The following is a 23,702-nucleotide window of genomic DNA, read 5'->3' as shown; positions in this document are numbered from 1 at the left end:
CTCCCTCCTTGACTGCCCCACATCAGCCTTTTCTCTCAATATGATGGTATCCTCCAAAATTCAAATGATTTGCAAAAAAAGAGAAGCAGCACATTATTTATTCTTGTTTATTCCTGGTATCAGTTAGGGTATAGTTAATTTCTGCTTCAGTATCTGTTACAGTGCTATGTTTTGGATTCAGAATGGGTAACACGCTGGTGTTTTGTTTTCTGCTAAGCCCTGTTTTATCCCAAGTCAAGGATATTTTTCCTTGTCCCGTACTCTGCCAGTGGGGAAATACACAAAAAACTAAACTGGCAGGGAGCATAGCTGGGACAGAGGACCCAAACTGACCAAAGGGATATTCCACATTGCAGAACATCATGCCAGGTAAATAAACCACGGGGAGCTACTGGGGAGGGGGGCCTGATCTGGCTTTGGGAAGAGGGGTCTGGCAGGTCAGTGGGTGGTGAGCAATTGCATTGAACATCACTTGCTTGGGTTTCTTTACTTTTTTATTATTATTATTATTTACCATTACTGTTGTATTTTACTTTATTTTAAATTATAAAACCATTCTTGTCTCAGTCTACAATTTTTACTTCAATTCTGTTCCCCATTACACAGGGATGGGGAAGGAAAAGAGAGGGGTCTGAGCAAACAACTGCATGGTGTTTCATCTCCAGCTGCACTTAAAACCATGACAAGGTGAAACCCTAGTATTGATTGAATCATCAGAGCTAGATGTAAAAATATTCACAATCCCCACATGGAATCTCTTCCATCATAGGAAAGGAAACGTGATCCCATCTCATTCTGGTATCTCATGAGATGTACACCACCAGAACAGAGAGATTCAATTTCCAGAATAGCTGCAGAAACAGTTGAAATCAAGTATTACTACCAGGAATTCCAAAATCCCCATTGCTGGACTTCCTGCACCAACTGGCTTTACTGACAAGAAAAATTGTGCATGTGCACATACCCACACACACACACTTTCTCCCAAAAAAGTGTACAAAACATGTCCCTTGACACAGATGGTTAAAAACTTCTTGACATTCACACACTAGGGATGCCCAGCTCCCTATGCTGTGAGTCAATAGTGCAGGTCTTCCAAATCCAGACCAAGAAATACCAGTTACTCCAAGCATCACTGAGCAGGGCACAGACTTGTCCAAATTTCTCCTGTTGAGGCAGCTCCCCGCTGTAGCTGTCAGCTCGTGCGTAATTCTGTCTCTGATTATGGCTTTCACGCTGCTGGGCAGCCCCTTGTGATAAACCCAGGCAAAAACTGTCACAGTAATTAGCAATGCCAGAAAATTAATCCTGTTTCACTGCAATTTTCACTTTGCATTTTCCACGCTTTCCATTATTTTGAGTCTAAGTAGTAGCTGAAGGGAGTGGAGTTAGACTTCCTGCACAGTACATAAAACCCATACATGCATTTGCTTTCCTGAACAAAGAAATTTGTTAAAGTTATAACTGGGATTAAAGTAACCCCATTCAAGAATTTTCTGTTCTTTTCTAAGCAGTGATAGAGCCCATGCTTAGTAGGTCTCCAAAACCTCAATAGTTCAACAATAAGTATCTACTGACCATCTAAAAGAGAGTAATTTAAAAGCAATTTCAGGCTATGTAATCTGTCAAAACCAATAGTGGAGTTTGGGCAGTCCAAGGGCATCTCTTTGTCTCTAGATTTGGGAAAGCTGTTTTGTCTGTGTTTACACAAGTGCAGTGTGAAAAGAGCCAACACAGCATGTACAGGCCGCATAGGCTTTACTTTGCATACAGCAAATTTACTTCAGCAAATGGAGTTGACCCAGACTTTGCTCAGAACTGCAAAGCACTGACTTGTCTGGCCCAGCTCAATAGGCCACTTAAGCATGTGCTTCTTTTCAGCATCTGAGTGAAGATGATTTTGAAGGAAAACAGTGTTTACCTGCCTTGTTTCGTGAGAAACTCACATGTGTGATAGAACATGCAACTCGTCCTCCAATATTTATCCATTACCTAGCACCAGGTAGTTAAAAATTAAATGGACCAGGCAGATAAATCCCTACACTCCTAATTTTCAGGGTGTTCTCAGCAGTTAATTGACAGCATTTCAATGGGAATGGTGGAAAAATTATTAAAAAAAAAAGCCAAAAAACAAAAAGAAGAACAAAAAAAGCGACCTAAAAATGGGCTCCATTTTAAGATGCAGTTACTCTAAACCAAATTGCAGCAGGTATTTAGCTTGCTTAACTTCTAATTAGAATTAGTGAAGTGATGGAATCACCATTCATATGATGATTTCCTGAAAAGAAAACCTTTTTAACCATCCAGGATTTTGTGTCTGCTTCCCCATTTAGTCATTTTCATCTATTTCCTTGCCTTTATTTTAAAAGAAAAGCTGTTGAGTATTAAAAGTGCAATATCAACACTCAAACAAATCACTACACAGGTGGAAAAGATTTCATATGTTCCCACTAACACCATTATCTTTTGTTTTGTCAATCAAGCTATGATAAAACATAAAATGTAGAAAGAGAGGTGAATATGGCTGCATGTCTATAGTGTATTTTGCTTTAAAAGATAAACTGTATTGAAAACTAATGACAAAGAATATCCTCATGAAATATCAACAGAAGTGCAGATTGTCACAGTTCCTGTAGTGACATTTATTTGGGAATGGTGGACTAATTCTTGCTTTTCAAAATTCAGCACTCTGCAAAATTCCTTATATTGCAGAAGAGAGGAAGGCAAAAGCCTAAAACCTTTTATTGAGGACAATGAACCCAAAAAGTCATGATCCTGCAGCAAAACCTCTTATTTTTTTCCCCTCAAATGGAACTCTTCAAACTCTCAGAAAACTTTTTTCAGGCCCTAAGTTGTACAGATTTTCTTCATCTAAAACTCAAAGCTAGAAAAGCAGAAGAAAGAGCCACAGCATATGCCTCAGGGTAGTCTCAGCTGCAGAGCGATTACTGTGATCTATAATGGAACACAAAATAAAGAGGCATTTCAAGTCAATCTGTAAGCACTCCCAGCTGAGTGGGCTTGGTCCACATGTGCCTATTTATATTAGGAAATTCAGGATATATAAATATATAAATAAAACATCTATACAGTACATAGTCACATTCATATAAGTAATAAAATTACATATATTTACAAAAATATTTGCAGCTTTGTTTTACACTTCTAGGTCCACATTAGGAGTTGAGTCATTTAGCTTCTGGCTTGTGAATATGATCACCTTCCTTAAGTTGGACTCTGGGATGAACTTGTACCTTATATACTCCCAGTTGCCAAAAAAAGAAAGAAGAACATAATTCTTCCAAGGAATTCTGCCAAGTCCATAAGAAAAGTTGAATTTTGTCTCACTGAAGAGTAAATTACATGTTAGCAAAAACTTAGAGACCTCTTCTTCTTGTAGAAAGACAGTACCTTCTTGGTCTGGACCATAAATAAATTTCAAACTCATAAAACATCAGGCAGAGCCCAAACTGGGTGCCTGGCAGCTGTCAACATTATCAACTCATGCACAATTGCTCTTCCATTTGTCTCCATTTAAAGTGGTTGAGTGGTGAAAGTAAATGGGTACAGAGATGAAAACTAATACGTCAGGTTACCATAGAGGATAAAAAGGTAGAGTAGGCTACATCCTGTTGGGATCAGTTTAGCTTCATTTCAAGGTAAGGTGTATGGTTAAAACAATCCCAAGGATCTCATATTTATACACTAGATATTACATAGTTCTGCATCCTTCAGGAGCTGGACACTTATAATTTTCTTCTCCAAAAACTGAAAAATGTTTCTTTGCCGCTTTGTTAAATAGTCTTCTTACATATGCAGGCCACATTCAGGCGTGATTTTTGGGCAACTTGGGCAAGTTTGGGGAACTTGCCCATTTGACATTAAATGAGCTCTGCAAGAACATTTAAAACTTTGGAGACTAGGTTGTTTTCCTTTTAAGCACACTTGCGAAAAACAAACCTCAAGATACAGCAGCTTAAATCGCTTGTACATGAAGACCCGTGCAGAAAAATCTTGTCGTGTGCCCTTGATCAAATAGCACTTTCAGTGACTGGCTGTGGAGTCATTTCTTGCTCTTCACTATTCTCTGTGGATGTGTCCTGGACCTCCTGCTGCTGATAAATATCTTGGACCAGCATGATGTTTGTGCTCCTCCACTCTCTGTACTTCACCGCTGTCAGCTTTGGGTCCTCTAGCAACTGGTTAATTGTGGCCAGGTCATGTTCCTTACACTAGGAAGAGAACAAGTGGTTATTTCCACAGAAAATGTCAAGACAATTGTCCCTAACAAAAACACTCTGGGAATGTTAAACTCATGTCACAAGGAGATGGCCAATTACCCATCCTCCTGGCAGCTTGTTCCCATTTTTAGAGCGTAGGTCATCAAAGTTATGTCTGCAGTAAAAAACTTCCCAGTTAAAGGCAAATTATGATTTCATCTAGATTTTTTTATAGGCTTCTTAGCAAAACTTGATGAGAGAAGATTCATGTGAAAATTGCACACTGTTATTCTGTCTTTCAACAAGACAGTGCTTGCATGAAATGAGACACAACAGCATTTATTTCTGTAATTCACAGCAGTTCTAACTTTTACAAAAACACTCATTCCATGTAATAAATTTCTCTTCTCTGGGACCTGCACTGACCATAATTTTGGCTATAATTTGTGCACTGGCAGTAGAGTGGCTACAGTACCTGTGTCTGCCATCTACCACCAGCTACTGCTAATAAATCTGGCATCTACTTTTAGGCGAGAGCAGCTCAGACCATATATTGCAGGCACCCTGGTTCACTTGTAAGGTGCGGGCAGTGACTGATGCAGGGACACTGAGACTGTGTATGTCACAGAACTACAGAATGGTTGAGCTTGGAAGGGATCTCTGGGAGTCATTTGGGCCAAAACCCTTCCTCAGACAGAGCCACCTACTGCAGGCTGCCTAGGACTGTGTGCAGATGACTCTTGAATATCTCCAAAGACAGAGACTCAACAGCTTCCTGGACAACCTGTGCTTGGTCTCCTTCACAGTGTTTCTTGCTATCCAGGGGAAACCTGTGTTTCAGTTTGAGCCCTCACTTCTGGTCCTGTCACTGGGCACCACTGAAAATAACCTGGCTCTGTCTTCATTACACCCTCCTTTCACACACTGATGTTCTTTGATGTCCTCATGTTGTGGCATAAAAAAACCACTTTGCTTTTCCAGCCCATACTGCCTATCCAGGGACCACAGGATAGAGAAGACCCAGAGAGCAGGTATAATGTCACTATAGGACACGAAACAACACAAGCATACACACTGCTGCTATCAAGGTGAAGAAAAGGGAAGTTTATTATCTGACTGTAATATTTATAGTTTTCTAAAAGTGACAGTGGATTGGAGGGTAAAAGTGCTACCTCTCCAATGACACTGGACAAACCAACAGTCTATCAAATTTCTCTTCCTCCATAAAATAATGCAAAACAATGGGTTATTTACAGAAAGTGCGTGAGAAAGTTCGTTACAAGAATGTCAACATCAGAAGGCTTAGAAAATCTTAAAAAATCAGGGTGACAGCATAATTTATTAATGGAGGCACAATGCTGCACTAACAAAAGTTGGCTATTTCTGCTGGGCTCACTTGCTCCAGTCTGTGTGTGAAAGCAACGAATAGTTCTAACCATTTTCTCCTGCTACCACCCATTCATCATACCCAAGGACACCCTGTGTTGGTGGCTGCCTTGAAAACACCTTGAAAGTACTCCCACACACTGATTTCACCTTCTGATGGCAGCCATCAGCTGTTTCTGTATCCATATCCTGCTACTAATCCAATGAACCTTCAACTGCTCCATCTCCTGTCATGCCTTAGCTGCTTTTCAAACCCAAAAGCTCGTTCAACTGTGTTTTACACACATCCTACCTCAAGACCCTTTTAAGAAGACTTCTAGCATTGATGCAGGGATACGTACAGTTGGCTTAAGAGAAGAAGAAAGGAGATAAGGGGGTGGAAGGGAGAGAAGTATTTCTACTGGACAAACTTGCAGCAAAAAGTCATGCCATGGAGTTTCTCCTGTAGCACTAAAATTATTTCCCACATTCACTAAGACTGTGATGCATTTGCACATAGCTTCCCTCTCTTCCAAAGTATTCAAAGCATGTTTTGTTAATGATATATTGTGGCAGCAACATTAATCTGTTGTTAAATATGTGGAGTCAAAAGTCTAAAATTAAAATTGAATTGAGACTTGCATAAATCACTTCTCAAACTAATAGGGTTTTAATTAAAGCGGCATACATATGGATCTACAAATCCTGATTTTTAAAACTTCCAGTAGATAATTTCCAATTATCTTATGTCTTGCATTAAACATTAAGAAAATTGACTCTAAAAGCACATAATTCCACTGATGTAATTAATATGGCACTTTCCCACTGCAGGCACTTGACTTTCAGACAGGCTAACTTAAATACTGCTGTGTAGAGAACTCTGTTTGTGTCTATGAGAAAGTGTCTGTGCTTCTTTTATTTGTCTTGTAAATACTCCAGGTTCTTAGTTTGAAGAAAGCAAAAAAAAAAAAAAAAAAAAAAAAACAAAACAAAAAACAAAAAAAAAAAAACCAAAAGAGAAAAAAAGCCAAAACCCCAAAGAGATCAACATATTTGATATGCTATGAACACTCCAAAACTTATTTTTGCATAATAAATACAAGTTGGACAAGCCTGAGTTAATCACAATTTATATAATATTCCCATGCTAAATCAATGCACCATTGTCCTCCTTGCTCATGTCTGACATTAAGGCTTCCATTCAGCTCCATACCAATGAAAGTGACTGTCCCACAAAATACAACTCCATTTTGCACTAACTTGTTCTTAGATTTACTAGTGAGGGCCCTGGCAGGGAAAACTTTTTGGAATGTTTCTGTATGTAGGAAGTAGACGCACTTTTTAAACCAACTTTCAGCTATGTGGGGGACTCACTTTAGTGCTGATGCAAATGAATAATTCTGTAGTCACTGTCACATCTCTGAAAACCCATTGATACTAAGAAGAGACTTCACCAGGTCTCATACAGAGCCAAGAAGGATGCCTCTCTTCCCAATTGCCTTTACTTTTCAGGGATTTCAATACAGGCTGAGGCGCCAAAGCCAAGCCTTCCATTGCAACTAATAAACCAATGATTGTGCTGGCAGGTGAAGTTTTTAGAATCACAGAAGTGCTAAGGTTGGAAAAGACCTCTAGGATCATCAAGTCCAACCATTCTACATGCATTTCTCCAGCTTACAGTGCCTGAAGCCAAATACATGCATTTGAAACAAGATACTCAATTCCTGCTTCTAATGCATACAAAAAGAAACAAGTGAAGCCCCAAGTTTGCATTTATTCTGTCTTCTCCTTACAATACAAATGCTGTGGTTAAGCTTTTTTTTCCCTCAGTACCATTCAGAAGCAGGCTTTGAAATCCCGTGACACTTGATGCTGGCAAGTAAACTGCTTCATAAATTCCCACATTCCAGACAGATTTACCGGCCCTTTCATGGAACGTCTCCTGAACCCCTGTACCCCTCCAGTTTGTGATATATTTCCAACATAAAAGCAGGATGCTTTTGTTATTAGAAATATTTTAGTTACAGGAGGTCTTTACAATAGCTTTGGCACATCCTGTACATTCTCTGATAATCACATAAGGAAAACTTTTTTTGGCTTAGGGTCATTTTCATGTCATTTATCATCAATGTACTTTGTCTGCTCTTCCTTTTTTAAGGCTCCCCTGTTTAGTGCATTTAGCTGAGCTAGCAAGTTTTCCAGTTAACTAAGAGTTTTCTTTATTAAATTTTCCAAATGGGCTGGAACTTCTGTAAGAGGAGTCCCTCCTGAGCTATTGCCTCTGCTTCCAGTTCAAGCTGAACAACATAACGCAGATCAGTGTTCACAATGAAGCAGAAAAAAAGAATTCCAAATCTTAACAAAATTCTCTGGGGCTTTCAGTAAATACATAATTACAGTTTAGCTGAAGTCTGTTCTGCTTCGTTTTCAGCCAAACTGTTTTTTTCCCTCAAGCTTTTCCTTGGCAAGACCTGCAAACTCACCTTTAATGTACTGTTCAGCATTCGAATTTTGTGGAGTTTCTCATTAATGGAGGGGTTTTTGCTGCGCTTGATAAATGACTTCCTGAGCTCCTTCTTAGTTGACAGTCGACGATCACCGATGGGAGACAGGCTTGCTTGCTCCAATGACTTGTAAAGTCGCTCCATCTCATCATCATCATCACACTTTTCCTGGTCTGCAAAGAAAAGAATAAATTGGGCATGAGAACGTGAATGTATCAGCAGATAACAGAAAAGTTATGTTCAGCTGTTAGGAAGGCTCTTAACCAACTCAAAAAATAATTGTATTAGAGTTAAAACTAAGGGAAATTAGGGTAATTTCTAGGGTAATAATGCCTATGAGAAAGACATACTTCCAAACTCACACGTTGCTAAGAATCAGGTGATGATCCAAACAGATGTGAGCTTGTATCTCCACTAGTAGAGTGCTGCTTTAATGCCCTGGATATATCACAGACTTTGAACTGTCAGTAGCCCTATGTTTGAATGAAACAACTCTGATAGCATCTACACCCATTCATCCCACCCTGCATGCTACTCACAGCAAATTATGCTTCTACCTGGCAACTCTCAGGGCAAATTCTCTTTGGTGTGCTGATTCATCACCAGGTTTTGGTAATTATTGAAAACAGAGTTTCAAAAAAATGAGCAATTAAAAGAAACATAGAAACATTTCAGGAGCCCCAAGAGAAGGTCCCTAGAAAACAGATTAAAGCAAAAACCCTTGAGACATCCAATGTCTTGCCCCTGAGTTTCACAGATTGCAGCAGAGAATTTGCTTATAAATCCTCACAACAAAGCCTTGATTATCTCCACCTTAATTATTCTGTTGGCTCCCAAGCTGCAGGACCATCTTCTAAGACAGAGAGTACACAAAGGAAAATTGAGTAAACAACCAAGAACGGCATAAAATAAGAAGATAATTTAAGCAAAGGCATTTCTCAGAATAAAAAAACTTTAAAATGAACAGACGGAAATGAAAAATGTGCTGGGCATATGTAGGGGCGTTTCAGCAGAAGGACATTTTTAGCAACAGACTGCACAACTCACTTCTTGTCCTTCAGTCCACACAGCTTCAGTGATTTCTACAGGAAAGTCTTACAGCTATTGCTGTTTTCAGGGTGCTAATGAATCCCTCAAGATCCACTTTGGATAACACTTGGTTTTATGTCACTGGGGGTAGTGGTGTTGGTTCTTCTCAACTGCAGTCCTTCCTATTCCCATTGAACTGGCTGGGCACTTTTTTCTTTTAAAGTTAAACATTTACTTTTCTAAATCATCTGCAGTCAGCAAATATATTCACAACAAAAGGAACAAGTCCTTCTGCTCAGTCATGCTGCTGTGAAAAGACTGCTGCAATATGTCAGCTTGCTAAGGAGGCTGCTTCTTATCTTTTCCATGTTTTAGAAAGTACAGCATCCTCCTACATCTCTGTTCTTTCTAAATATTTAGGTTACGAGAAAGGTTTATGATATGCTGCAAATATTTGCCTTCACCGTGTTTCTGGCCTATTCTTCACTACTGTGTGAGTATAAAAAGCCTACTGTAACTTAACTAAAACTAAATATAACTTCCAACATTGGTACATTGCTGGGGGAGGAAAAGGAGAGCTGTTGTATATTTAACAAGCTGCAGGAAACAGAAAAAAAAATGGAAGTGTAAGGCATAATACACGGCAATAGTATTTCCTGAAAGCTGTTGGCACATGCCATGAGGCTTGCAATAACTAGTTTCCTGCCTGCTTTCTTGGGATGAAGCAGCTGTTTGTTTCATTAGCCAGCTTCTGCACAGGACTGCCTCAACTCTACTGCAGACATCACCCATTAGGACTGTGCACAGTAATACTTTGAGAAATAAATTGATCTTTACCAGCTATCCAAGACTGTAAGAAGGGAAGAAAGTTGCTTCAGTCCTGCTCAGCAACTCTTAGATAAAGTCAACCCACAGCAGACTTAAGGTCCCTGCTCCAGACACCTTTTGAGGCAAACTCATGAACTTTCTCAGTATCCTAAGAGGGTTACAAAGCAGAAAGACTGAGAAAAATTCACCCTCACTGAACACTCTTCTTTCATGCAAAACAATCTGATATCTTCCATGCACTTGTGGGAAACTGTCAGGAGTACAGTAGCATTCAGCACAGAAGAAGATGGAGCCAAAGGGAGAAAAGCACAGGAGAAGGCTCATACATGGTGCACTTGCCCAGCAAAGTGTACTCAGCTTCTGCACACTTTCAAGACTTCTACCTGAAATTCTTTTCCTATTTCTTATTCTTCCACCATTCTCATCCTCCAAGGGATTAATCAGGGTCAGATGATTTCAAAGGGAAGGGAACATGTCAGATTCTTCATATCAGATAGATAAAGAACTAAATGGAATTTGAACAAACTGCTGACAAACAAGGGTTAGTGGAACTTACAGGTTGTGTAGAGCCAGGTATGAGTTACACAGCACTTTTGTCACCATCTTTGATTAATTTCAACTGCTGCTAAAAAATAAGAGAGTATCCTAATATTGTGCATTTGTGTAGAACACTGCTGCTGTTGACAAAGAATATGCCTGCCAACAAACCTCTATAAACTGAGGCCAAACTATCTGTTACCTATCTGGAATTTTACCTTCAGCATCCTGAGCACCCCTGAGCCAAGCTCAGAAAAAGCCCACATTTTGCAAGCTTGAAGCTGCCACTGAATGCATTAGATTGATGCTGTAAATCTGAAAGGGGGAGAGGTAATGGAGGAACTGAAAAATTCTGATTTAGGGGAGCTAAAACACAATTCTGAGGCTTGATGCCATTTATCTGGAATTTCCTTCTAACTGGAGGTATAACAGACAAGAACAACCTCCCAGAGGCTCAACATGCCTATTCTTCACCTCCTCAATTTTCAGCTTCAGCCCTCCTGTCAGCCAACTTGCCAGAGACTGGAGACATTAATATTTTGAGACTCCCCATCTTGGAGCATCAGTACAGGAGCCTGTCTGAAATCTCAACTTTAATGCTCTTTAGGCCTCCATAAGTGAAATTATCCAGAACTTTCAAAAAGCAGCTGTGAAAAATAATGTTGATTGTTTCCCAGTAGTAAAGATAAAGAAATATGAAATGTTTGGCAAAAAGAGCATTTTGCATTGAAAACCACCTCCAACAGAACACATCTGACTAAATTTATCCGAAATGTAAATATTTGTTCTCCCATTCTGTAACTGAGATCTCACAGACCCCCAGTTGTGTATTAATCCCAGGGAAAAAAAATCTCTGCTTCTTCCTCCTGTTCTCGCTACTCTTATGAGCATCTTGTAGTTTTGCCAGCACCTCTTTTTCCTGATTCTGCTAAAATTTTTTACACCAGTCAAGAGAACACATACACCCAAGGCTGAAAAGAGCAGAGGCAAAAAGTCACAGATGATTTTTGCCCTTCCCTACCTATCCACCCCCAAGCCCTTCTCCACAGTGGTACTAGACTTTTTGATGGGAATATGAAGTCACCTCAGGGAAATCTCATTTCCCACATAATGATGGAACAGAAAATACAGAAAAAAATTCAGTTAGGTGAGCATAACTCAGGCAAACTCCTCATTGGTAAATGCAGAACTAAGGGAGGAAAGATTGGAAAAAAATATTCAGGAAACTATGTTACCACAATTAGATGCTGTTGTCTAACAGTACAGTGGACTCAGCAGTGCAGGGTGGAATTTTAATAAACTGAACTGGAAACAACATAAATAAGTATCTCTTTTTCAGAGGGTTCAGAAAACCATAGCACCATAGTTTTCACTGTGATTTCTAAAGCTTTTTTGATGAGAAACAAAATAATTATTCAAGTTGTTTCTCTACACAGTTGTTCTCCCCATAAGCACATTTCTCATCTAGTCTCAGCCACGATCCAGCTATTCTCTATAACTTTTGCAGAAGGAACAAAGGGGCCAGAGCACACCAGAGGATCTGTTCTGGCTATTACTGGCACAGGCAGACTCCAGAGAGGAAGAGGATGTCAGTGGTGAGAACAGAAGGAATTAAATAAATCCAGCTCCTATTTAACCAACTCCTTCCCACAAAACCAACCCAGATAAAATCCAAGAGGTATTTGAACAGCTGTCCAGGTTTGAAAATATCAGCACACACCAGATCTTCCACAGCTACTGGGAGCTAAGGTAAAATGAACCAGAAGTGGTAAAATAGGAATGTCTTGCCAAGGTACATCAACTTCATACGATCATGAAACCCTCAGAAAATGCAGGGAAGAAGGATTTTACTGCTATAGTAGTAGATCCCTAACTAAACAGGAACACACATTCCATTTTCTTATAAAACCTCTTAGTTCCTGTGGCTTCCTTTAGCTGTTGTGGTTTTTGATCATAATGGTGGTGTGTCAGGGTCATATACTTTTTCTTCCAGTGGTTGCCAGAAGAAATAAAAAGGATGGAGAGTGTGTCCAGCCATCCTGGAGGGGCCAAGGCCAGCTCCTGGATACAGTGCACGTAGTCAGACAGCTGCTTGTATTCTCAGCTGTTTCTTGTTTACCTTTCAATTTCTTTGCATCACAGGCAGCTTAGAATCCATTGTCACTCTGCATGTAGCAAGACGCATCACCAAAGTTTTAAATATTTCCAAAAAGCAAATGGATGCATAATGCTGGCCTCCTTTCAAAAGAGAAAACTGATAAACTCCCCTTCTTTGTTTCACTCTCTGGTATGTAACATCTCCCCAGTAACTGGTGCAGAGAAGAAATGCTGACAATGCTCATAACGCCACAAAGAGTGGTTGGAAAGATTGTTAAAGATATCAAATGTTATGGCTCCTTGCACCAGACACTCACAGTTGCTTAGCAGAGTTCATTAAATAATTTCTGTAGGAAAAATAATCCATCAGCATTTAGTTGAATCTGTAGCTTTTCTTATGGAGATTCATTCATTTATTTCTGGAAAATGTTTCTTCCATTGCTTAACTCATCACTAAGGTTTCTTCACTGTTTTTGTACTTTTTCATGGTAAGCTCTTCCCACAAAACCACAGCTACTCTTTCTTCCTTTAGGTACCAACTTTTCTCACATTGGTCTCCATTTCTAGACTTTGCCCAGCAAAAGATCTCTTCAGTTCTAGAAAATTTTCACCTCAACTCTAGGCTCTTATCAGCTACAACCAAAAATTCAACTTGTGGCTTTACCTTGAAGAATGTGGCCAGAAAACAGTGTGGCAGGGTTTTTTCTCCTCACCAGGAGAAAGAGAGAGACACACCTGTAGGTACTGTGGGGGACTGGGATCAAAGACTAAGAACATAGCTGTTCTGATGATAGCAGGGCCATCTTTACACACAGGGAATATGTGCTTTCAGGACAAATGTGGACAAAAGACAGACTTGTCCCCTCCTGGATGCACACTCATGACTGAAACATGTTAGAAACACACTATTCAGAAGCATTTTAAAGCAAATAATGCCCACTGCACTGAAGTATGCCTTCTTGTTTTGCATCAGATAACAAGGGTACTCTTACCAGTTTTTGCAAATCAGGAGAATTTGCAGCTAGATTTTACTCAACAACTTGACTTCATCTCACAGTATTTATGCACATGCTTATCAACTAGTTGGAGAGGGAAATTCTTGGGCGATGAGCCACAGAGCCAGAATTGCATCCTTTTTGATAGCTTTCATTTGGAACTGAAATGTTATTTTACATTAATCCTTCTTTTCATACTTCATCCTCAAATTGAAGTAGCTTAATCTCCTTGCAAAATATTTCCTTAATGTTTTCAGCGACCATTGCAGGGAAGTGCCCCGCACAGCAGCACTCTCCACATCCAGCCCATAATATGCCGACTGACAAAGGAAAGACAGACCTGTGTCTGGTGTACGTTTGCTTGGTCAGCAATGGGTCATGATGCAGACGAGAACTAGTGAGGTGATAGGTGATACAGTTTCCATAGTGACTGTCTTGGGGAAATGATCTATTCCTGGAATTCTGTCAGTGATCACCACTGTGGCTCAGGTGGAAGTGTTCTGTGTTCTGCCATCAGGGCTGCCCATCAGCTAAGCAGTGAGCAACAGAAGCATTCATTTCCCCAGGAATAACCTTATCAAAATTGAACCATCTTGCACACTGCAGGAGTATACAAAAATATGCCTTGATTTACATTTTAATCCCATTTAATTGGTTAGTATGATTGAGCCTATGATCAAACTACACTTTAAGTGATTATGAATGTGTCATGCACATTCTCTGACATCCATAAAAGTATTTGTCACACTTACATTACAATGGAAAGCAATAACCTACACATTATTGCAGGATTTCTGACAATACCAGAGGAGTATATTCTAGGCAAAAGTTTAGATTTCTGAAGAGCAACCACTGAATCTTTATCAACAGGATCTATAAGCCACTATGCCATTTATTACCTACATTCCAACATCTACTTGAATATCCCTAATGATGTTTTCCAAAGACATGACTTTATCAAATTTCACTCATAAGGTAAAATTACAGAAAACAATATATTTTATATGTCTTTGTGACTTTTTCATTAGAAAGTCATAGTCATTTCTATGACTTTCTCATAGACTTTTTCACAACTTAAAAAGCCAGAATTAGGGGAAGTAGATTCCACAGTAACTCAAAGCACAGCACTCTTTTCCAATGCATAGAAACAGCACATATGCTCACTCTGGATTTTAATTTTTTCTGCTCTTCATTGCTGCAGAATTTTCTAGCAGAGAAGCCTACAGAATGGATAAGGTAGGTGAGCAGAAAACACTGAGTTAATTTTCACTTTTGATGAAAACTTTACTTTTTCTAATGTCCTTTTGTGTGGGTGTGTGTGGGTGTGTGTGTGTAAAATCAGGAAAGGTATGACTACATAAAGGGGTGCCAGCTTTCTAAGAGTCGATATTTGTAAAACATAGGGAGACTGACAAGGTAACTAATGTGTCTCATAGTATCATCTTTCAGTATCAGGTTCACCTACAGAGAAATGCCCTGATTTCCCAACAACTCCAATGTTGTTTCTTTTCACCACTGCATTATTTTCAGCCTAAGCTTTTAGATGCACCTTTCTTTTCCATTGTGCTGAGACAACCCTTCTCTTTCAGCAACAGAGTAGTCATTTCAAATCTTTACAAGGCTTTGGAATAATGGGAAGAGCTGAGGCACAGGAATGTTGTTGTTCCCTTATGTATTACTCCTCTACTCAGAACTGTATGCCAGGAACAAGTCTTAGGCTTCAACTGCTTTTAACTCAGGAAGAAGAAGCTTTGCTCAAAAGGCAGGAGATATTTCCTCGTTACACAGGAGAGTTACAAACAGTACAATTCAACCAAATTCTGGAACCGCGCCACCTTTTTCAATTAGCAGTACATTTCAGTAGGAGGATACTGTGCGGACACCTCTTTGCTTAAACAAAATCCAGTCTTAATAGACTTTCTGATTCAGGATTTCAGTTGTTGTCTCTTGATTACAATGAAGCTTAATGAAGCAAATAGGGACTATGTACTTTGAGTAAATGCAGCAGCACAGATTTGTAAAATTGAATTGACTTAACCCTATGTTCACTGTTCCCTACATATTACAGTTTTGTTACAGCATCCATTCTGTGACAAACTTTGTTAACGTTTTGATTCAATTCTAACTAATAAAAGATATCTGCACTGAAATAAAGGCTGTTAATAAGATTACGTCTATGCTAAATTTATACACAGAGGTTATGGTCTAACATATAGATACAATTTGAGAAAAGTTGCAAACCAGATACTAAGTTATATATTTAATGTGCAATAATTTAAATGTTATAAATGATGTGCCCCTGGAAAACTCTTCAGTGAGGAATATAGAGGAAGGAAGGGGGAAGGAAGTTAAGGAAACCTGGAACTCTTCCATTGTACGGCTCTGCAACAAAAATCTCCTCTCTCATTAGCTCACCTCTGGCTGGTGATCGCTGTCCTGCTGCATCTGGCACAGCTAGACAATGTGTATCTGCACTTAGGTAAGAGGTTTGGGATCCACCATTGGCTTGGGAAAGCTGCACTTCCTGGCTTTCTGCTGCATCCGCACAGACCACTTGTGGCGCCTCGTCAGAATGGATCTGTACGCAGAACGTTAAAGGCTGATCACCCTCTTCCGTGGCAGAGCTGTTCACCAGGTCAAGCCAGGACTGCCTCTCGGAATAAACCACTTTGGATGTCAAGGAAGACGATGATTCTTGGGAATTGAAAGTGCTTTCAGGAGAGGAGAGAGAGCAAGATGCTTCACTTGATAGAGTTGAGGTGAATGATGACTTCTGCTGATCCTGTTTTCCAGAAACAAAAGAAAAAAAGAGAAAAAAGAAAAATTATTTACAAATTTCTCCTCTTTCTAGGTTCTACATGATGTATAGATATGCTGTTGAAATGCTGAATGACCAAAAATTGATGTAATCCGGTCACTTATTCATCCAAACAAACCAGTGTTGTGGGAATTAGTCTCCTACAGAGCAGTAACTTCAGAAACCAAGCCACCAGGAAGCCAAAGGCAAAAGAGGTATGAACCTGACAGTGCCTAGAAACAAAGACCAAGGAAAACTATTATGTTGAATGTAGCCCCCTGTGGTAGGTCTCACATTCACCTTCTTTCTTTAATTTGTCTTCACTTTATTGGCCTAATCCAGAGTGAAGAAGAAAAACTCCAAATTAGCCATTGAACACGAAGCACTCAACAGTTCCACCAATGCAATAACCAGGGATAGACAGAAGGGGTCCCAAGCACTGAAGTACAGTAAAGTATTTTTCCTAGTCCATTCAAGGCATAATCATTCACCAGAGCAAGAAGGCTTAGCAGAAACTATCAGAAATTGTGGTGAGATCATCATGATATGAAAGCCAGATTTGCTACTGCAGAAATTTACCCCTTCTGCATATCATCTCCTACTGGCCAATGGCAGCATTGGAATACCAGACTTGATGGACCACAAGTTTCTGTCCTCAATATTTATGTAAAATAGATTTGTGTAAGGATTAAAACAGATGAGAACTAGACTGAAAATATTGAAACTTACTGAGAAGTTGTTGCTAGGGAAACCTGGAAAAGCTGAAAACACAGTAAAGGGGCTAGCCTGGAATACCTATTTATAAAGTAAACCAGAAATAAGTTTTATTCAAATAAACCAAGCCAAGAGTAACAATTTTTTTATTATTATTTTTAAACTCCTCAATTCAGTGTTTTATACTGTAATGTATACTACTTCCTTCTCATATTAAAAACAGCAAAGCCTTCCTGTGCTTCTAATGCAGTTGCATCATGTAACAAGGAGTCAATTCAGAGGATGAGGAGGACCTATATCAGACTGTGGACACTATTTGTTTATAGCAGCTTCTTCACTTTTGTCAATTTTTTAAGCCATTCAGAATATCAGAATTGTCAAGGTTGGAAGGGGCTCTCAAGTTCATCCAGTCCAGCCAAGCACCCAGCACTTCCACTGCAACCCCTAAACCACATCATCCAGCACTGGATTCGGATCCCTCTTGAACACTTCCAGAGATGGTGACTTCACCACCTCCCTGAGTAACCTATTCCAATCCCTGACCAACCTAATGGTGAAAAATATTTCTCTTATATCTAATCTGAATCTTCCCTGTCCCAACTTTAGGCCACTTCCTCCAGTGCTGTCACTGTAGGCATGGCCCCCACCTGGCTACAACCTCCCTTCAGGGAATTGCAGAGGGCAATGAGGTCTCCCCTGAGCCCCCTCTTCTTGAGATTGAGTAAACCCAGCTCTCTCAGCCATTCCTCATATGGTATGTTTTCTGATCCTTTCATGATTCCTATAAGACCATGCCAAACACTGCAGGACCCAGACATTTATATTCCCCTGTGAAAAGCACAACACTGTGTTTCAGGTGTGGTTTTGTTTCTAAAATAGAAACCTTCACATACGCATCCTCAAGGAAAGGATGAGGAGATGCTGTATTAAACTAGGAGTACTAAAAGTGCCCTTGGGAACACAGGTGATACGAAGCATTTCATCTAAGAGTTGCTACCACAAAGACAAATTGTTGAAGCATTTACAAAGTCGAGCAGAACAACCTAACAGTAAGTGCTCTTGCCCACATGTTGCAGATGGTCTAATTTCAGTTGTTCAAAGTTGGAAAAGGAAGATATTAGATCTCACCTCTATTTTTCTGGCATTTGCCTATACAAAAAAAAAAAAAAAGTGTTATTGAAATGAAGACTGTGCCTCACTGAGAGGAATATGTTTTTATTTTCATTTTCATTGTGTGTTAATTAAAAAATATGAGTAAGAATAAATATGACTGCCAGAAGGTGTTTCTTTTTGTCTGCATATGTGTTGTGTTTTGTTTTTTTCTTTGGCATGACAAATGTTTACCTAACTTATTTGAATGACTCCTCTGGAAGTTTTGCAATCATACATATAATAAATTTCCATTTGGGGATGTTTTAAAAAGCAGATCATAAGGATTTCACTGGAGGTTAATGAGTCTCTAGATATTTTTTAGAGAAAAATTATGACCATGAAACTCTTCAACTGCATTTTTAACTGCTGCTGCAATCTATTGTCTTAATGTATCTGCTGATTTTTTTAACTGTGTATGCATTCACATGTGGACAATGCAGGTGGTCAGTTTAACTTTTGTCCTACAGATGTTATAATTTATTTGTTCCTCACTTACTTTTTCCTCCACAGTACCCAAATTCATGCATACACATGGAACCTCATGATCACTACTTTATTCTTCTGCAAATTTCAAAATGGTTTGAGCCAGCAGAGAATAGAACAGCAAGTACAAACTTGGCTCTAGAAGTACAGAAAAATGTTTGCTGCTCTAAAAAAATGTAACAGAGCCTACACCTGGGTTTCTGTGAGTTTCCAGAATAATAGTTTTTGGTTTGGAGTTGATGTCAAGAAGTTTGGAGGTCTTTCTGCTTAAAATAATAAAAATACATTAACTCCAGTCAATGCCTGTGGCATTCTTGACACTGAGCTGAGTTGACAGGATAAGTGTCACTTCGAGTTGCAATCTGAGAAAACTGAAGTAGGCCAAGTGCTGCACCCACAGAATATGAACCCAAATCCACCACATTTTTGAGACTTCACAGCTTGGTTCAAGAACTCTGCAACAAAAAAACCAGCAGAGAGCTGTGTTTAACCAGCCCTCCCTGAGACAGCCACAGGCTGTAAACCTAGAATTGAGTTTTTAGTGGAAGTTGAGCTTTCTCAATCCTTCCAGTGTTTTTCTTGTTTCAGACCTTGCCCAGAAGTTTTAAGGGGTATTAAATATTGTATTTAAAAGAAGACTCTGACTTGCAGTCAAACAGAGCTGTTCCTACTCACTATGTAAGAAAGCTGAGCATAGGGCAGACCCACAGCAAATGGAGTGGCCAAATGGGTGAAAAGATGACTCCTTTGTCCACAAGGAAAAGGATTTTAGGGCATAGGAAGAATTGGGGAATCAGCTGACAAAGGCAAAGGCTGAAGGGGTGATTCCCTTTAAGGGAAAGCTTGAGAAAGCAGTATCCCTCAGCATCTGCACCACTGCCTTCCTCCCACAGGTTCCCTGCCAAAATGTGGAGGCCAGCACTCCAGAGGAGCATATGGGAAGGAGACAACCGGAGATGGCCTCTGCAGCAACAGACCAAAAGGCAGCAGGAAAGCAGAAAAACAGAAAACTAAAACCAGCACCTGTTTAAAACTCTTCATCTGGAAAAACACAGGCACTCACTCAGAGGCGAGCAGACGGAAAACACATCTACATCTCCTGAAGGCAAGCCACTGAGGTATAAAATTCAAGATGCTCCATTAACTGACCCACAGCCCTGAATAACTGTGGGAGACATATTGCCAAAGCTCTTCTTTCCTCTGATATTTATAGGCACTCAGTCACACTTCCCTTCCAGTTAATACAGGCGATAAAGAGCCACGTTCTACAGCAGTGAGTGCCTCACACCCCCGCGTGCCAGGAGGATTGTTCTGGTGATAAACGTCACACATTTCGGGATGAGGAAGTGAAGGCTGACTTATCTGACTGAAAATGAGGGGAGTGAGTGGGTGACAGTGGGACATGTGCTCCCAGCTTTATGTGAGCTAATTAGAGATGGCCAAACAGACAACTCTGTCCACTACATCTCCTCTTATTAATGCCTGTGATTGCACAAGCTTCTCTAGCTCATCTGTATATTTCTGATTTGCTCCTGCTTTGCAGAAATTAACAACTTTTCTTTCTCTCCACCCCAGCTACTGGGTGTTATTTCAGCATGCCACAGAGGAACTTGTACCTCAACAGCAGACACTTCCTTTCCATGAGATGCCATGAGAATATTTAGTACTAAGTATACTACTGCAACACCTCTCAGTGTTAACTTTCAGGTATGGAAGGGAAAGGCTTGAATCAGGATTCCTTATTACCAGCCCAAACCAGATCACTCTTTTCTAAACAGAGAATTAAGTAAATATGACTTTCCATTTTAATGGGAAAATTTTAAAAATTAAAAATGTAGTGACAAAAGACTCTCACCAGGCTGCTCTATAGTTTCCAAAGCATGATATGAACAATCTGTTTACTCCAAAATCTCAGCCCCAATGCCTGTTGCTAGCTCCAGGAAAACTTACAGGTTACAAACATCTAGGGATTGCCTCTGCTACTTGCAACAGCTCTTCCTGACTTCTACTACAAATTAAACTTTTCTTTTAAAGGCTGCAAAGAGAGGAAAGAAAAACCACCCTAAACCTACTAGCGAAGCTGCCTGTCATAGCAAATTAACAACTTTACTTAAAAAAACAAAATGGAAAAACTTTTTAAAAATTTGAAGATTTTTTTTAAAACCCATTTAAATCACATCTAAGGGCAATGAGATCACTGGGAAAAACAATTATATAGAAACAAGATTAATAGGGCAAGAACTAGATAATAATTAGGCAAGCCAACTTGATTAGACTCATGAGGGTTCATAGTGCTTATTTTAATTTATGAAATGAAGTGAGGCAGGAAGGAATATTCTGGGACAATATGCTATATAGACTTTGGAAGAATGTCTATTATCTTTTTTTCATAGTCTATTTTTCAGAGGTAGAAGAAAAAAACCAGATTTTTATCTCTGTGTGAAGAGGCCTCTTTCCCTTCACTTCACTGCCACATAAGCAGTTTCAGCTTCAGCAGTCTTAAAAACAGCCCACTCAAATATATAAATATGAAGCTGTTAGATAAGCTACTAAGGTCACAAAAAGAGAGAGGTTTCAGGATGGATTAAAAAAAAGAGAGAGAATAGTATGAAAAAACAGCTTATAGCAGTGTGTTAAAAATCTTGTAAAGAAAAGACAGAGCTAGTGTATGAGGTAGAATGACACCTTCCTTTCTCCAGCAAGATAAATGGGAAGGAGCTGATCTTTTGCAGTGCACAGCTCCCTGTGGTGCAGGATGTGCCAGCTGTGAGCTCTGCCAGGGGCAGGCAGTCTGTGCATGAAGCTTTCACAGGAACGCAGCATGGACATTTCCAGACAGTGTTTTAGGTTATTCCTACAGGTCCACCACCTCAGGAGGGGTTTGTTTCAACCTGCTTGCAACAAGAAACAAGGTAATAACTGGAACACTTACCGAAGGAGGAGGTGGGGTCTGGACTGTGTAGGGTGGAGGTGGCGTGTCTGTTATTTCTGGGTCATCATGCTCACTTTCACTGTAGCATTCTGAGGTAGACATGGGAAATGAGCAAAAATAAAGAGTTAGACAAACATATTAATCTTTGCAGCACTGTGGCAACCAAAGATCACCAAGTAGGGTGTTCTGGATTTAGGACTATACTTTAACAAGTCAGTGTCTCCTAATCCACTTGTAGTCTTATAGTAATGCTGGAGAGCTGTTGCAAGTAGCAGAGGCAATCCTGTGTCCCTGTAATCAGTAAGTTTTCCTGGTGCTAGCAACAGGCCAAAATTGCTTTGGCTGCAATTTTGGAATAAAAAGATTGTTCATATCATGTTTTGGAAACTATAGAGCAACCTTGTGAGAGTCTTGTGTCACTTATGGTGTCTCATGTAGACACACTATACAGCATGGCAGAACATATGAAGAAGTAATACCAAAAGTAAACACAGTACTCTAGGAATACCCAAGGAAAACCCTACTTGTGTCTCTCTCTCCTCTCTCTTTTTTATTTTTTCTTTTTTTTTTTTTTTTTTTTTTTTTGGTAATAAACTCGTAGGAGTTTGAACTCATTGACATGTGGCAGAGGCAGTCTTCCTGTTATTTCTTTCAACTATCCGTGCAGCAGGTGAAAATATTTTCCACAAATGTGTTTAAAGGTGGATTAAATGAAGTGATAATCATGGATAAAATGAGACACAGAAAAAGGGAGGCAGAATGTTGCTGGTTCTTATGCCCAGGACCTGGCAATAGTAAACATTGGACAAGATCATAGTAAACATTGTCCCCACTGAGCTGGGGACGTGGGAGTTTGCAAAGACAAAGTCAGAAGCGGATGAGGACAACTTGAGTGCCAAGGGTCACAGAACAGAGGCTGCCCCTGTGGTGTCCATGGGATCCAGGGCTGCCCTTTGCTGGCCACAAACCTCAGCAGCCTGTGCTGTGCCAGAGCTTCTGTCCAGCTCTGCCCCAGAGAACAGGGATTGCTTAAGTCCAGCTCTGATTCCTCATCAGAGCTTGACTTCAGGAGCTCACACTACTAGAGAGCAGTTTGTTAGCATGGTCTCTGGACAGTCACCTGAAATTATTACATCTAAAATTAACTTATTTAATACCTACACGCTTTATTTTTCTGCATGTGATCGTGGGGGGAGGATGGGTGTTAACAAGCACAGAGTGAGGGGAATAAAGTTGTAAGAGAGAAGAATTTTGTGCATGAGAGAGAATTTTCTAACATATTAACAAAGAGAAACTTAAAGGAGTTTTTTTCTCCCTGTATTCTTTGCAGAACTGTAGGGTTTTGAATAGCATAGATGCTGTTCTGTTTACTGGAAATATATACTGGCACATCTAAGCATAAAGAACTGAAACTGGCTGCAATAAGGCCTATATCAAATTCTAAGACTCTACTAATGCCTTTTTGAGTAATTCAGTAACAAGCTATGCTTTCTACAGCTCCCCTTTTAGGCACACAGAAAAACTGAGACTCAACAGCTGTTTCTTATACTCTAAACAGGGGAGTGTGTTAAAATGCACAGAAAGTATCTGAATACACAAGAAATGCCACAAAAAGAGCCAACATTCTGAAGAATTGTGTGATACAGAGAGGAGGAACTGGTCAGCAGGAACAGAAGTGACTGTGGGTAGTGACAGTGTTTTAATGAAACATAGCAATGTTTCTGTAAGGATGTGTCCACCCAGGCACCAGTGGGTGCTGCACCCACACTGAAGGCAGCTGCTGGAGCACCAGTGACAAAACATGCATGGAAAGAAAGGAGGTGTTTGACACTGGAATCAGAAGGCCTTTTCCTGAGGGGGAAATGGGTGACTGTCCTTAAAAGCTGAAGAAATATTGGCTATATTATGCTGTTGCAAAGTTATTAGATAACCTGTTGCAGAGGTTATTAAGTGGATTATTTTTATGTTTTTAATATTAAAATTGGTGGAATAACTCATTTTTTATTGCTTCATAATTCTTGATTCAATAAATACCACCAGTATCACATT

General features: G+C 39.8%; 1 protein-coding gene across 2 annotated transcripts in view; it reads right to left on the bottom strand.

Moving 5' to 3' along the window:
* Positions 1-188: 188 nt before the first annotated feature.
* IPCEF1 (interaction protein for cytohesin exchange factors 1) overlaps positions 189-23,702 on the bottom strand; it is a 37,726-nt gene continuing 14,212 nt past the window's right edge. For both annotated transcript variants that reach the window (XM_058019997.1, XM_058019996.1), the window contains 4 exons: positions 21,654-21,742; positions 15,991-16,357; positions 8,069-8,262; positions 189-4,232 (listed from right to left, as the gene is read on the bottom strand). In XM_058019997.1, coding sequence (XP_057875980.1) covers positions 4,032-4,232; positions 8,069-8,262; positions 15,991-16,357; positions 21,654-21,742 — 851 coding nt within the window. In that variant the 3' untranslated portion in view covers positions 189-4,031. The remainder of the gene's footprint in view (positions 4,233-8,068; positions 8,263-15,990; positions 16,358-21,653; positions 21,743-23,702) is intronic.

The sequence above is a fragment of the Melospiza georgiana genome, chromosome 3, assembly GCF_028018845.1.
Source record: "Melospiza georgiana isolate bMelGeo1 chromosome 3, bMelGeo1.pri, whole genome shotgun sequence".
Classification (NCBI taxonomy): domain Eukaryota; kingdom Metazoa; phylum Chordata; class Aves; order Passeriformes; family Passerellidae; genus Melospiza; species Melospiza georgiana.
This window is presented reverse-complemented; position numbering and strand designations above follow the sequence as displayed.